This window comes from Mus musculus, chromosome 17 (assembly GCF_000001635.26).
Source record: "Mus musculus strain C57BL/6J chromosome 17, GRCm38.p6 C57BL/6J".
Taxonomy (NCBI): domain Eukaryota; kingdom Metazoa; phylum Chordata; class Mammalia; order Rodentia; family Muridae; genus Mus; species Mus musculus.
In genome coordinates, this window is record NC_000083.6 from 79,638,805 (window position 1) to 79,651,431 (window position 12,627).

Below are 12,627 nucleotides of genomic sequence, written 5' to 3' on the forward strand. Positions count from 1 at the left end.
TTCCTTCCTTCCTTCCTTTCTTTCTTTCTTTTAAAATCACTTTATATCACAATCATAGCCCCCTCCCTCCTCAGTCCCACCCTCACAAATCCCTGCTCCCATTACCCTCTCCTCTCTTCTCCTCAGAGGTGAGCCTCTTTGGGTACCACAGCACCCTAAAGCTTATAGGCCCAGCAGGTGTAGGCACAGCCTCTCCAACTGAGGCCCAACCAGGCAGTCCAAGTAGGAGGGAAAGGGATCCAAAGTCAGGGAACAGAGACTTAACCCCAGATCCACTTGTTAAGGGAAACACATGAGCACCAAGGTGCTCATTTGCTGCAGATATGCAGGAAATCTAGGTCCAGCCCCTATGTGCTCCCTGGTTGGTGGCCCGGGCTCTGTGAGCCCCCATGGTCCCAGGTTAGTTGACTCTTTGGATCTTTTTGTGGTGTCCTTGACCCCTCAGACTCTGATCTCTGTCTGGTGTTTGACTGTGATTCTCTGCATGTGCCTCTATCTACTGCTGAGTGAAGCCTTTCAGGAGACTGTTATGCTAGGTCCCTGTCTGTAAGCATAGCAGAGTATCATTAATAGTGTTAGGGGTTGGTTCTTTCACATGGAATGAGTCCCAAGTTGGGCCAGCCATTAGTTGGTTGTTCCTTCAGTCTGCTCTGTTTTTATCCCTGCACATCTTGAAGGCATGACAACTTTTGGGTTGAAGGTTTTGTGAGTAGATTGATGTCCCCCTCTCTCCTCTGGAAATCCTGCTTGGCCATTTCAGTCTCTATATCCCCCACTGGTGGGAATCTAAGCTAGAGGGCCCCACCATAGACTCTCCATATCCTCTCCCACCCTGGGCCTCCAGCTAGTCACCAGTTATCCCCTCCCCAATTTCCATTCTCATTCCCAGGCCTCTCTCATCACCACTCCCCCGTTACCCACACACCTGATCTCTTTCCCTGTTCCTCTCTTCAGCCCCTCTCCAGCTCAGTTTCCTCTTCCCATCCACTTCCAGTGACTATTTAGTTTCCCCTTCTGAGTGAGATTGGTGCATCCTCTCTTTGGGACCTCCTTATTACCCAGTTTCTTTGTGGATTGTACCATGGTTATCCTGTACTTTATGTCTAATATCCACATAGAAATGAGTACAAACCATACCTGTCTTCCTGGCTCACCTCACTCGGGATACTATTCTCAAGTTTCATCCATTTGCCTGCAAATTTCATGATGTCTTTGTTTTTAATAGTTGAATACATTCTGTAGATGTACCACATTTTCTTTCTCTATTCTTCAGTTGAGGGTTGTTTCCAGTTTCTTACAATTAAAGCTGTTAGGAACATAGTTGAGTGTGTGTCCTTGTGGTATAGTGGGGCATTTTTTGGGTATATGCCCAGGAGTGGTATAGTTGGGTCTTGAGATAGAGCTATTCCTAGTTTTCTGAGAAACTGCCAAATTGATTTCCAGAGTGGTTGTCTAAGTTTGCAGTCCCACCAGCAATAGAGGGGGTGTTCCCCTCGCTCCACATCCTCACCAGTGTGGGCTGTTGCTTGAGTTTCTGATATTAGCCATTCTGATGGTGTGAGGTGAAATCTCAGGGTCATTTTAATTTTCATTTCCCTGATGACTAAGGATGTTGAACATTTCTTTAAGATCTTCTCGGCCATCTGAGATTCCTCTGTTGAGTATTCTCTGTTTAGCTCTGTGCCCAGTGTTTTAATTGGGTTAGTTGGGTAGTTGGTGTCCAACTTCTTGAGTTCATTGTAAATTTTGTCCTCTGACAGATGTAGGGTTGGTGAAGATCCTTTTCTAGTCTGTAGGCTGTCTGTCTTTTGTCCTATTGTCTGTCTTTTGTCCTATTGACAGTGTCCTTTGCCTTACAGAAGCTTTTCAGTTTCATGAGGTCCCATTTATCAATTGTTGATCTTAGAGCCTAAGCTACTGGTGTTCTGTTCAGGAAAATGTCTCCTGTACCAATGAGTTCAAGGTGCTCCCCACTTTCTATTCTATTAGATTTAGTGTATCAAATTTTATGTCGAAGTCTTTGATCCACTTGAACTTTAGTGTTGTGCAGAGTGAGGGATAAGGATATGTTTGTGCTCTTCTGCATGCTGACATCCATCCAGTTAGACCAGCACCATTTATTGAAGGTGCTTTCTTTCTTTTTTTTTTTTCCTATTGAATGATTTTCACTTCTTTGTCAAAAATCATGTGTCCATAGGTGTGTGGGTTTACTTCAGGGTCATCAGTTCAATTCCATTGATCAACCTGTGTGCTCCTATACCAATACCATGCAATTTTTATCACTATTGCTCTGCAGTACAGCTTGAGGTCAGGGATGGTGATCCCGTCAAGAACGTTTTTTTATTGTTCAGGATTGTTTCAGCTGTCCTGTTTTCCCCTCATATGAAGTGGAGAATTGCTCGTTCTGTCTATCGGCAGCTTAAGTGTAAGGTGCCTGGGTGGCTCGCTTTGGGTTTATTCTACATGGAGTCAACTGAGCTTTCTGTGTATTTGTCCTTCAGATCTGAAGTTTTGACATGATCTTTTCAAGTAACCCTACTGTCCCCTCTTGTCTTCTCCCAGTGCCCTCGTCATCTGTCATCTGTATTTGATCAACATAATGGCGTCTCCCACGCCCTTCAGATTTCATCTATTTTCTTTTTTTTTTTTTTCCATTTTTTATTAGGTATTTAACTCATTTACATTTCCAATGCTATACCAAAAGTCCCCCATATCCACCCACCCCCACTCCCCTGCCCACCCACTCCCCCTTTTTGGCCCTGGTATTCCCCTGTACTGGGGCATATAAAGTTTGCAAGTCCAATGGGCCTCTCTTTCCAGTGATGGCCGACTAGGCCATCTTTTGATATATATGCAGCTAGAGTCAAGAGCTCCGGGGTACTGGTTAGCTCATAATGTTGTTCCACCTATAGGGTTGCAGATCCCTTTAGCTCCTTGGCTACTTTCTCTAGCTCCTCCATTGGGAGCCCTATGATCCATCCATTAGCTGACTGTGAGCATCCACTTCTGTGTTTGCTGGGCCCCGGCATAGTCTCACAAGAGACAGCTACATCTGCGTCCTTTCAATAAAATCTTGCTAGTGTATGCAATGGTGTCAGCGTTTGGATGCTGATTATGGGGTGGATCCCTGGCTATGGCAGTCTCTACATGGTCCATCCTTTCATCTCAGCTCCAAACTCCGTCTCTGTAACTCCTTCCATGGGTGTTTTGTTCCCAAATCTAAGGAGGGGCATAGTGTCCACACTTCAGTCTTCATTCTCCTTGAGTTTCATGTGTTTAGCAAATTATATCTTATATCTTGGGTATCCTAGGTTTGGGGCTAATATCCACTTATCAGTGAATACATATTGTGTGAGTTTCTTTGTGAATGTGTTACCTCACTCAGGATGATGCCCTCCAGGTCCATCCATTTGGCTAGGAATTTCATAAATTCATTCTTTTTAATAGCTGAGTAGTACTCCATTGTGTAGATGTACCACATTTTCTGTATCCATTCCTCTGTTGAGGGGCATCTGGGTTCCTTCCAGCTTCTGGCTATTATAAATAAGGCTGCTATGAACATAGTGGAGCATGTGTCCTTCTTACCAGTTGGGGCATCTTCTGGATATATGCCCAGGAGAGGTATTGCTGGATCCTCCGGTAGTACTATGTCCAGTTTTCTGAGGAACCGCCAGACTGATTTCCAGAGTGGTTGTACAAGCCTGCACTCCCACCAACAATGGAGGAGTGTTCCTCTTTCTCCACATCCTCGCCAGCATCTGCTGTCACCTGAATTTTTGATCTTAGCCATTCTGACTGGTGTGAGGTGGAATCTCAGGGTTGTTTTGATTTGCATTTTCCTGATGATTAAGGATGTTGAACATTTTTTCAAGTGCTTCTCTGCCATTCGGTATTCCTCAGGTGAGAATTCTTTGTTCAGTTCTGAGCCCCATTTTTTAATGGGGTTATTTGATTTTCTGAAGTCCACCTTCTTGAGTTCTTTATATATGTTGGATATTAGTCCCCTATCTGATTTAGGATAGGTAAAGATCCTTTCCCAATCTGTTGGTGGTCTTTTTGTCTTATTGACGGTGTCTTTTGCCTTGCAGAAACTTTGGAGTTTCATTAGGTCCCATTTGTCGATTCTCGATCTTACAGCACAAGCCATTGCTGTTCTGTTCAGGAATTTTTCCCCTGTGCCCATATCTTCAAGGCTTTTCCCCACTTTCTCCTCTATAAGTTTCAGTGTCTCTGGTTTTATGTGAAGTTCCTTGATCCACTTAGATTTGACCTTAGTACAAGGAGATAAGTATGGATCGATTCGCATTCTTCTACACGATAACAACCAGTTGTGCCAGCACCAATTGTTGAAAATGCTGTCTTTCTTCCACTGGATGGTTTTAGCTCCCTTGTCGAAGATCAAGTGACCATAGGTGTGTGGGTTCATTTCTGGATCTTCAATTCTATTCCATTGGTCTACTTGTCTGTCTCTATACCAGTACCATGCAGTTTTTATCACAATTGCTCTGTAGTAAAGCTTTAGGTCTGGCATGGTGATTCCGCCAGAAGTTCTTTTATCCTTGAGAAGACTTTTTGCTATCCTAGGTTTTTTGTTATTCCAGACAAATTTGCAAATTGCTCCTTCCAATTCGTTGAAGAATTGAGTTGGAATTTTGATGGGGATTGCATTGAATCTGTAGATTGCTTTTGGCAAGATAGCCATTTTTACAATGTTGATCCTGCCAATCCATGAGCATGGGAGATCTTTCCATCTTCTGAGATCTTCTTTAATTTCTTTCTTCAGAGATTTGAAGTTTTTATCATACAGATCTTTCACCTCCTTAGTTAGAGTCACGCCAAGATATTTTATATTATTTGTGACTATTGAGAAGGGTGTTGTTTCCCTAATTTCTTTCTCAGCCTGTTTATTCTTTGTATAGAGAAAGGCCATTGACTTGTTTGAGTTTATTTTATATCCAGCTACTTCACCGAAGCTGTTTATCAGGTTTAGGAGTTCTCTGGTAGAATTTTTAGGGTCACTTATATATACTATCATATCATCTGCAAAAAGTGATATTTTGACTTCCTCTTTTCCAATTTGTATCCCCTTGATCTCCTTTTGTTGTCGAATTGCTCTGGCTAATACTTCAAGTACTATGTTGAAAAGGTAGGGAGAAAGTGGGCAGCCTTGTCTAGTCCCTGATTTTAGTGGGATTGCTTCCAGCTTCTCTCCATTTACTTTGATGTTGGCTACTGGTTTGCTGTAGATTGCTTTTATCATGTTTAGGTATGGGCCTTGAATTCCTGATCTTTCCAAAACTTTTATCATGAATGGGTGTTGGATCTTGTCAAATGCTTTTTCTGCATCTAACGAGATGATCATGTGGTTTTTGTCTTTGAGTTTGTTTATATAATGGATTACATTGATGGATTTTCGTATATTAAACCATCCCTGCATCCCTGGAATAAAACCTACTTGGTCAGGATGGATGATTGCTTTAATGTGTTCTTGGATTCGGTTAGCGAGAATTTTATTGAGGATTTTTGCATCGATATTCATAAGAGAAATTGGTCTGAAGTTCTCTATCTTTGTTGGATCTTTCTGTGGTTTAGGTATCAGAGTAATAGTGGCTTCATAAAATGAGTTGGGTAGAGTACCTTCTACTTCTATTTTGTGAAATAGTTTGTGCAGAATTGGAATTAGATCTTCTTTGAAGGTCTGATAGAACTCTGCACTAAACCCATCTGGTCCTGGGCTTTTTTTGGTTGGGAGACTATTAATAACTGCTTCTATTTCTTTAGGTGATATGGGACTGTTTAGATGGTCAACTTGATCCTGATTCAACTTTGGTACCTGGTATCTGTCCAGAAATTTGTCCATTTCGTCCAGGTTTTCCAGTTTTGTTGAGTATAGCCTTTTGTAGAAGGATCTGATGGTGTTTTGGATTTCTTCAGGATCTGTTGTTATGTCTCCCTTTTCATTTCTGATTTTGTTAATTAGGATTTTGTCCCTGTGCCCTTTAGTGAGTCTAGCTAAGGGTTTATCTATCTTGTTGATTTTCTCAAAGAACCAACTCCTCGTTTGGTTAATTCTTTGAATAGTTCTTCTTGTTTCCACTTGGTTGATTTCACCCCTGAGTTTGATTATTTCCTGCCGTCTACTCCTCTTGGGTGAATTTGCTTCCTTTTTTTCTAGGGCTTTTAGATGTGTTGTCAAGCTGCTAGTATGTGCTGTCTCCCGTTTCTTCTTGGAGGCACTCAGCGCTATGAGTTTCCCTCTTAGAAATGCTTTCATTGTGTCCCATAGGTTTGGGTACGTTGTGGCTTCATTTTCATTAAACTCTAAAAAGTCTTTAATTTCTTTCTTTATTCCTTCCTTGACCAAGGTATCATTGAGAAGAGTGTTATTCAGTTTCCACGTGAATGTTGGCTTTCCATTATTTATGTTGTTATTGAAGATCAGTCTTAGGCTATGGTGGTCTGATAGGATACATGGGACAATTTCAATATTTTTGTATCTATTGAGGCCTGTTTTGTGACCAATTATATGGTCAATTTTGGAGAAGGTCCCGTGAGGTGCTGAGAAGAAGGTATATCCTTTTGTTTTAGGATAAAATGTTCTGTAGATATCTGTCAGGTCCATTTGTTTCATAACTTCTGTTAGTTTCACTGTGTCCCTGTTTAGTTTCTGTTTCCACGATCTGTCCTTTGAAGAAAGTGGTGTGTTGAAGTCTCCCACTATTATTGTGTGAGGTGCAATGTATGCTTTGAGCTTTACTAAAGTGTCTCTAATGAATGTGGCTGCCCTTGCATTTGGAGCGTAGATATTCAGAATTGAGAGTTCCTCTTGGAGGATTTTACCTTTGATGAGTATGAAGTGTCCCTCCTTGTCTTTTTTGATAACTTTGGGTTGGAAGTCGATTTTATCCGATATTAAAATGGCTACTCCAGCTTGTTTCTTCAGTCCATTTGCTTGGAAAATTGTTTTCCAGCCTTTCACTCTGAGGTAGTGTCTGTCTTTTTCCCTGAGATGGGTTTCCTGTAAGCAGCAGAATGTTGGGTCCTGTTTGTGTAGCCAGTCTGTTAGTCTATGTCTTTTTATTGGGGAATTGAGTCCATTGATATTAAGAGATATTAAGGAAAAGTAATTGTTGCTCCCTTTTATTTTTGTTGTTAGAGTTGGCATTCTGTTCTTGTGGCTGTCTTCTTTTTGGTTTGTTGAATGATTACTTTCTTGGTTGTTCTAGGGCGTGATTTCCGTCCTTGTATTGCTTCTTTTCTGTTATTATCCTTTGAAGGGCTGGATTCGTGGAAAGATATTGTGTGAACTTGGTTTTGTCGTGGAATACTTTGGTTTCTCCATCTATGGTAATTGAGAGTTTGGCCGGGTATAGTAGCTTGGGCTGGCATTTGTGTTCTCTTAGTGTCTGTATAACATCTGTCCAGGCTCTTCTGGCTTTCATAGTCTCTGGTGAAAAGTCTGGTGTAATTCTGATAGGCCTTCCTTTATATGTTACTTGACCTTTCTCCCTTACTGCTTTTAATATTCTATCTTTATTTAGTGCATTTGTTGTTCTGATTATTATGTGTCGGGAGGAATTTCTTTTCTGGTCCAGTCTATTTGGAGTTCTGTATGCTTCTTGTATGATCATGGGCATCTCTTTTTTCATGTTTGGGAAGTTTTCTTCTATTATTTTGTTGAAGATATTAGCTGGCCCTTTAAGTTGAAAATCTTCATTCTCATCAATTCCTATTATCCGTAGGTTTGGTCTTCTCATTGTGTCCTGGATTACCTGGATGTTTTGAGTTAGGATCCTTTTGCATTTTGTATTTTCTTTGACTGTTGTGTCGATGTTCTCTATGGAATCTTCTGCACCTGAGATTCTCTCTTCCATTTCTTGTATTCTGTTGCTGATGCTCGCATCTATGGTTCCAGATCTCTTTCCTAGGGTTTCTATCTCCAGCGTTGCCTCGCTTTGGGTTTTCTTTATTGTGTCTACTTCCCCTTTTAGTTCTAGTATGGTTTTGTTCATTTCCATCACCTGTTTGGCTGTGTTTTCCTGCTTTTCTTTAAGAGCCTGTAACTCTTTAGCAGTGCTCTCCTGTAAATCTTTAAGTGACTTATGAAAGTCCTTCTTGATGTCCTCTATCATCATCATGAGAAATGTTTTTAAATCTGGGTCTAGATTTTCGGTTGTGTTGGGGTGCCCAGGACTAGGTGGGGTGGGAGTGCTGCGTTCTGATGATGGTGAGTGGTCTTGATTTCTGTTAGTAGGATTCTTACGTTTGCCTTTCGCCATCTGGTAATCTCTGAAGCTAGCTGTTTTAGTTGTCACTGTTAAGAGCTTGTTCTTCAGGTGACTCTGTTAGCCTCTATGAGCAGACCTGGAGGGTAGCACTCTCCTTAGTTTCAGTGGGCAGAGTATTCTCTGCAGGCAAGCTCTCTTCTTGCAAGGCAGGTACCCAGATATCTGGTGTTCGAACCAGACTCCTGGCAGAAGTTGTGTTCCACTCACTAGAGGTCTTAGGATCACGTGTGGAATCCTGTGTGGGCCCTTGCGGGTGTCAGGCGACTCAGCTGGCAAGGTAGCCGGGGCTCGAGTGGAGTGGAAGGGGTTTGTGCCCCAGATCAAGCCCGGGTAGCCTGCTTCCCTATGTACCGCAGTCTCAAGTTCCACGCGATTGGATTGGGGTAGGCGCTGTGTTCCACTCACCAGAGGTCTTAGGGTCCCGTGGGGAGTCCCGTGTGGGCCCTTGCGGGTGTTGGGCAAGACTCTGCTGGCAAGGTAGCCCGGGGCTCGAGTCTCGAGTCGAGCGGAAGGGACTTGTGCCCCAGATCAGGCCCGGGTAGCCTGCTTCCCTATGTACCGCAGTCTCAAGTTCCGCGCGATTGGATTGGGGCAGGCACTGTGATCCACTCACCAGAGGTCTTAGGGTCCCGTGGGGAGTCCCGTGTGGACCCTTGCGGGTGTTGGGCAAGACTCTGCTGGCAAGGTAGCCCGGGGCTCGAGTCTCGAGTCGAGCGGAAGGGACTTGTGCCCCAGATCAGGCCCGGGTAGCCTGCTTCCCTATGTACCGCAGTCTCAAGTTCCGCGCGATTGGATTGGGGCAGGCACTGTGGTCCACTCACCAGAGGTCTTAGGGTCCCGTGGGGAGTCCCGTGTGGACCCTTGCGGGTGTTGGGCAAGACTCTGCTGGCAAGGTAGCCCGGGGCTCGAGTCTCGAGTCGAGCGGAAGGGACTTGTCAGATTTCGTCTATTTTCATTCATTCTTTATTCTTTTTATTCCTCACAACATTTTCAAAGTGAACATCTTCAGGTCTGCCTGTTGCTCGCTTCCAGCAGATTTCAGTCCCTCTATCACAGTCTCAGCCCCACAACCTGTGTTTGGTTCTTTTTCCTAATGTGCGTTTCTTTGTGGATACTTGGTTTGTTTCTTGTGTGATTTTCTTCTTTTATCCTTTTTATTCTTTCATTCTTTCCTTAGCTCTTTGATTAAATTTAAGGCTATTGTCTTAAAATCCAAGCTTTAGCTTCTGTGTTTGGAGATGTGTTCTTGTCCTTTAAATTAACTACTTGTCACCATCTCCTTATATGCTCACGGGTTTGGTTGAAGATTGAGAATTTGAAAGAACACCCATGTCTGTGAACTGGCTCCATGTTTCAGAAGACCCTCAGTGGTCAGCTGAAGTTCGGGGTCTTTTCAAGTCTTTTGGAGCATGTATTTCTTACAGGTCTATGTGCTTATGGACTTGCAGGTTTTCCACTTCTTACCATTCACGAAACCTTCATTCTTCTGAAAGTCTTCTTGGAGGCTTAAACATTCTGTTTTATTCCTCTGCCCACTGCCCTCATCCCTAGGTACCCCTGAGTCCACAGTCTCCTTGTTACAGCCTTGTGCCACATTACTGCTTTCACCATCTTTCAACCTTTCCTAGCCCAAAGTTCCAAAGTCCTCCCATTGTCTCCCCCAAAACACATGTTCAGGTCTGTCACAGAAATAGTCCGCTCTCTGGTACCAATTTCTGTCTTAAAGTTTTTATTGCTGTGATAAAACACCATACCCATACCCAGCTTGGAGAGGAAAGAGTTTATTTGGCTTACGCTTCCGTGTCACAGTCTGTCATCGGGAAGGGAGTCAGAGGAAAAACCTGGAATGGAGAGCTGATGCAGAAGCCACTTAAGTGCTGCTTGCTCTCCATGCTTGCTCTCCATGCTTGCTCTCCATGCTTGCTCTCCATGCTTGCTCAGCCTGCTTTCTAATACCATCCAGGATGACCAGCCCAGGGATGGCACCAACACCCACAATGAGCTTGGCCTCCCCATGTCTATCGTCACCGAGAGAACAATTCACAGGCCATTCTGGAGGGACTATTTCTCAACTGATGTTCCCTCCTCAAATGACTCTGGCTTGTCAAGTTAACATAAAAGTAGCCAGCATACATAGGTAGTATTAATTTTTAAAAACTAAAACAGTGGGAGCAACAAAAATGGCTCAGTCAGAAAACTGCTGGCCACACTAACATGAGTTCAGATCCCCAGCACCCAGTGTAAATGCTAGCACAGCCATCTATAATCCCAGCTCTGAAGGACTGGAGGCAGGTAGGTCTCAGGCACCCTCTGTTACAGCCGGTGTAGCTACTAGGTGAGCCTCATGTGAAATAATCCACACTGTCTCAAAAAAACAAGGTGGAGAGTGACTAAGGGAAATTCGTGGTGTCAGTGTCTGGCCTCCACATACCATTCATGTGCACCCCATTGTACATGTGCACATGTATACATACACCACACACACACACACAAGTTAGAACATCATGTTCAACTATAGAAGAATACCTGAACATGTGCTAATATTATACACATACACATTTTTGAGTGCCTGCTGAATTCCTCCAGCTTGCTGTGATCTATAACAGCATCTAATGAATGCACTCTGGCTACTTAGTTCTTCTGTTAGTGAACCGTATGTACCACTAAGAAGCATGCATTCTAGTGGAGCTGATTCTGAAACTGTAGCTGATGAACACATGCGGTGTGGTTATTATTAATTGCATGTTAAAGAGAATATGTGCTACGAAGGAAAAAAATGTATGCAGAACAAGAAAAGGAAGAAAGATTTAGGATTGTAGAATTGGGTAGAAAGATCTGGGTGGACCACACGAAGAAAGGTGCATTGCTGCAGATGTTAGCCAAGAGTAGAGGTTACGTCTAGGGGAAAGAACATTCTATCAGAGAGAGAGCAGCTAAAGGCCTTGAGGCTGAAGGGGCCGGTGACTGAGAAGATTGGTCAGAAACTAAGTCACAGAACTATCAGGGTTGGCATGTGCTTGTAATTGCCCAAGTCCTTGTAAGCAGTCAGCTCTTGAAAGGCCAAGAGCTGACTGCTTACAAGGTATAACAATGGGTGCTGTGACATTTTCTAGCACAGAGTGGAATAATTCGACTTGAATTTTCAAAGGATTGCTCTGATCATTATGTGTAAGTCTAAAGGGAGTTGGTGGTTGTTTCTGCCATCGTAGGTATATTACAGCTAACACGGACACAGAAGAACAGAACTTCCCGTTCCCCAAGGCTCTTAACACACACATAGAGGAGCTAAAGTTGGATGTCCTCCTTCAGAAGGCAGACCATTTGCGGACAAATGAGTCTCACAAAATGGAGAGTTTTGAGCTACTCTGTGACCACAAGGAGAAGGTAAGAGCTGTGTGGCAGCGGTATGTTCACACAGTTTGAAATTTTTATTAAAGTACCACCCTGCTCTTACTGAAACTACAGCACTGTGTTGCAATTCATAGGGAGAGAATAAGGATGCACTTTTATAAAATGAGTAACTGATTAAAATTGCATTTGAGTTAATTGGGTTTATCTAAGGTCCCCAAAATAGAAACCAACCTGATACAGATTTACTCTGATTTTGTTAACTTGGATACTTAATATGTGTTTTGTAACATGAAGAATAAAACATTATACCTAGGCATAATGTTTTCTCTGGAAAGAATAAGAGGCTTTTTAGGTTTTCTTTTGTTTTTGTTTTTTAAGACAGGATTTCTCTTATGTGTCCTGGCTGTCCTAGGACCCGATCTGTGGACCAGCTGACCCACAGAGTTCCGTCCTCCTCTGTCTCCCAGGTGCTGGGATTAAAGGCATGTGCCACCACACCAGGCTACGTTTCCTGTGTTGCTTTCAATGTAGTATTAGTATCTAAAGCTATTTCTATCAGTAGTCATTCTGCAGTGTTTAATATTGGACTTGAGTTCATTAGTCTCACTATCACTACTGAAAGAAAGGATATAAGGGCTCATGAGAGCTCGGGGAGATATAAAGTGTCTTTTTTGCCCATAAGCAATATAAGCCTAACCTTGGCCAAAAGAAGGTTTAGCAACTTCAATACACTGTGTAAAACCTGTGAACCCAAGCTGATCAACACATGATATACAAATATCCTAAAAATCAGACTATAGCCTATGAAGATATGCAAGGATTATCTGTCAATAAAAGTTTTTAAAACTTTTAAAGTATCTACAATTATAATTGAATCATTTAGGTAAAAATTGTAATGTCTCTTTGAGTATATGTACTTCAATTTACAGACACTACTTAATGCTCAGTAAGCTATTTATTATGCTGATAGTAGATAACTTACAAAGGA

General features: G+C 42.7%; 1 protein-coding gene across 19 annotated transcripts in view; it reads left to right on the forward strand.

Moving 5' to 3' along the window:
* Rmdn2 (regulator of microtubule dynamics 2) overlaps positions 1 to 12,627 on the forward strand; it is a 106,381-nt gene that overhangs the window by 60,209 nt on the left and 33,545 nt on the right. For all 19 annotated transcript variants that reach the window (XM_006524498.3, XM_006524499.3, XM_006524497.1 and 16 more), the window contains one exon: positions 11,498 to 11,672. In XM_006524498.3, coding sequence (XP_006524561.1) covers positions 11,498 to 11,672 — 175 coding nt within the window. The remainder of the gene's footprint in view (positions 1 to 11,497; positions 11,673 to 12,627) is intronic.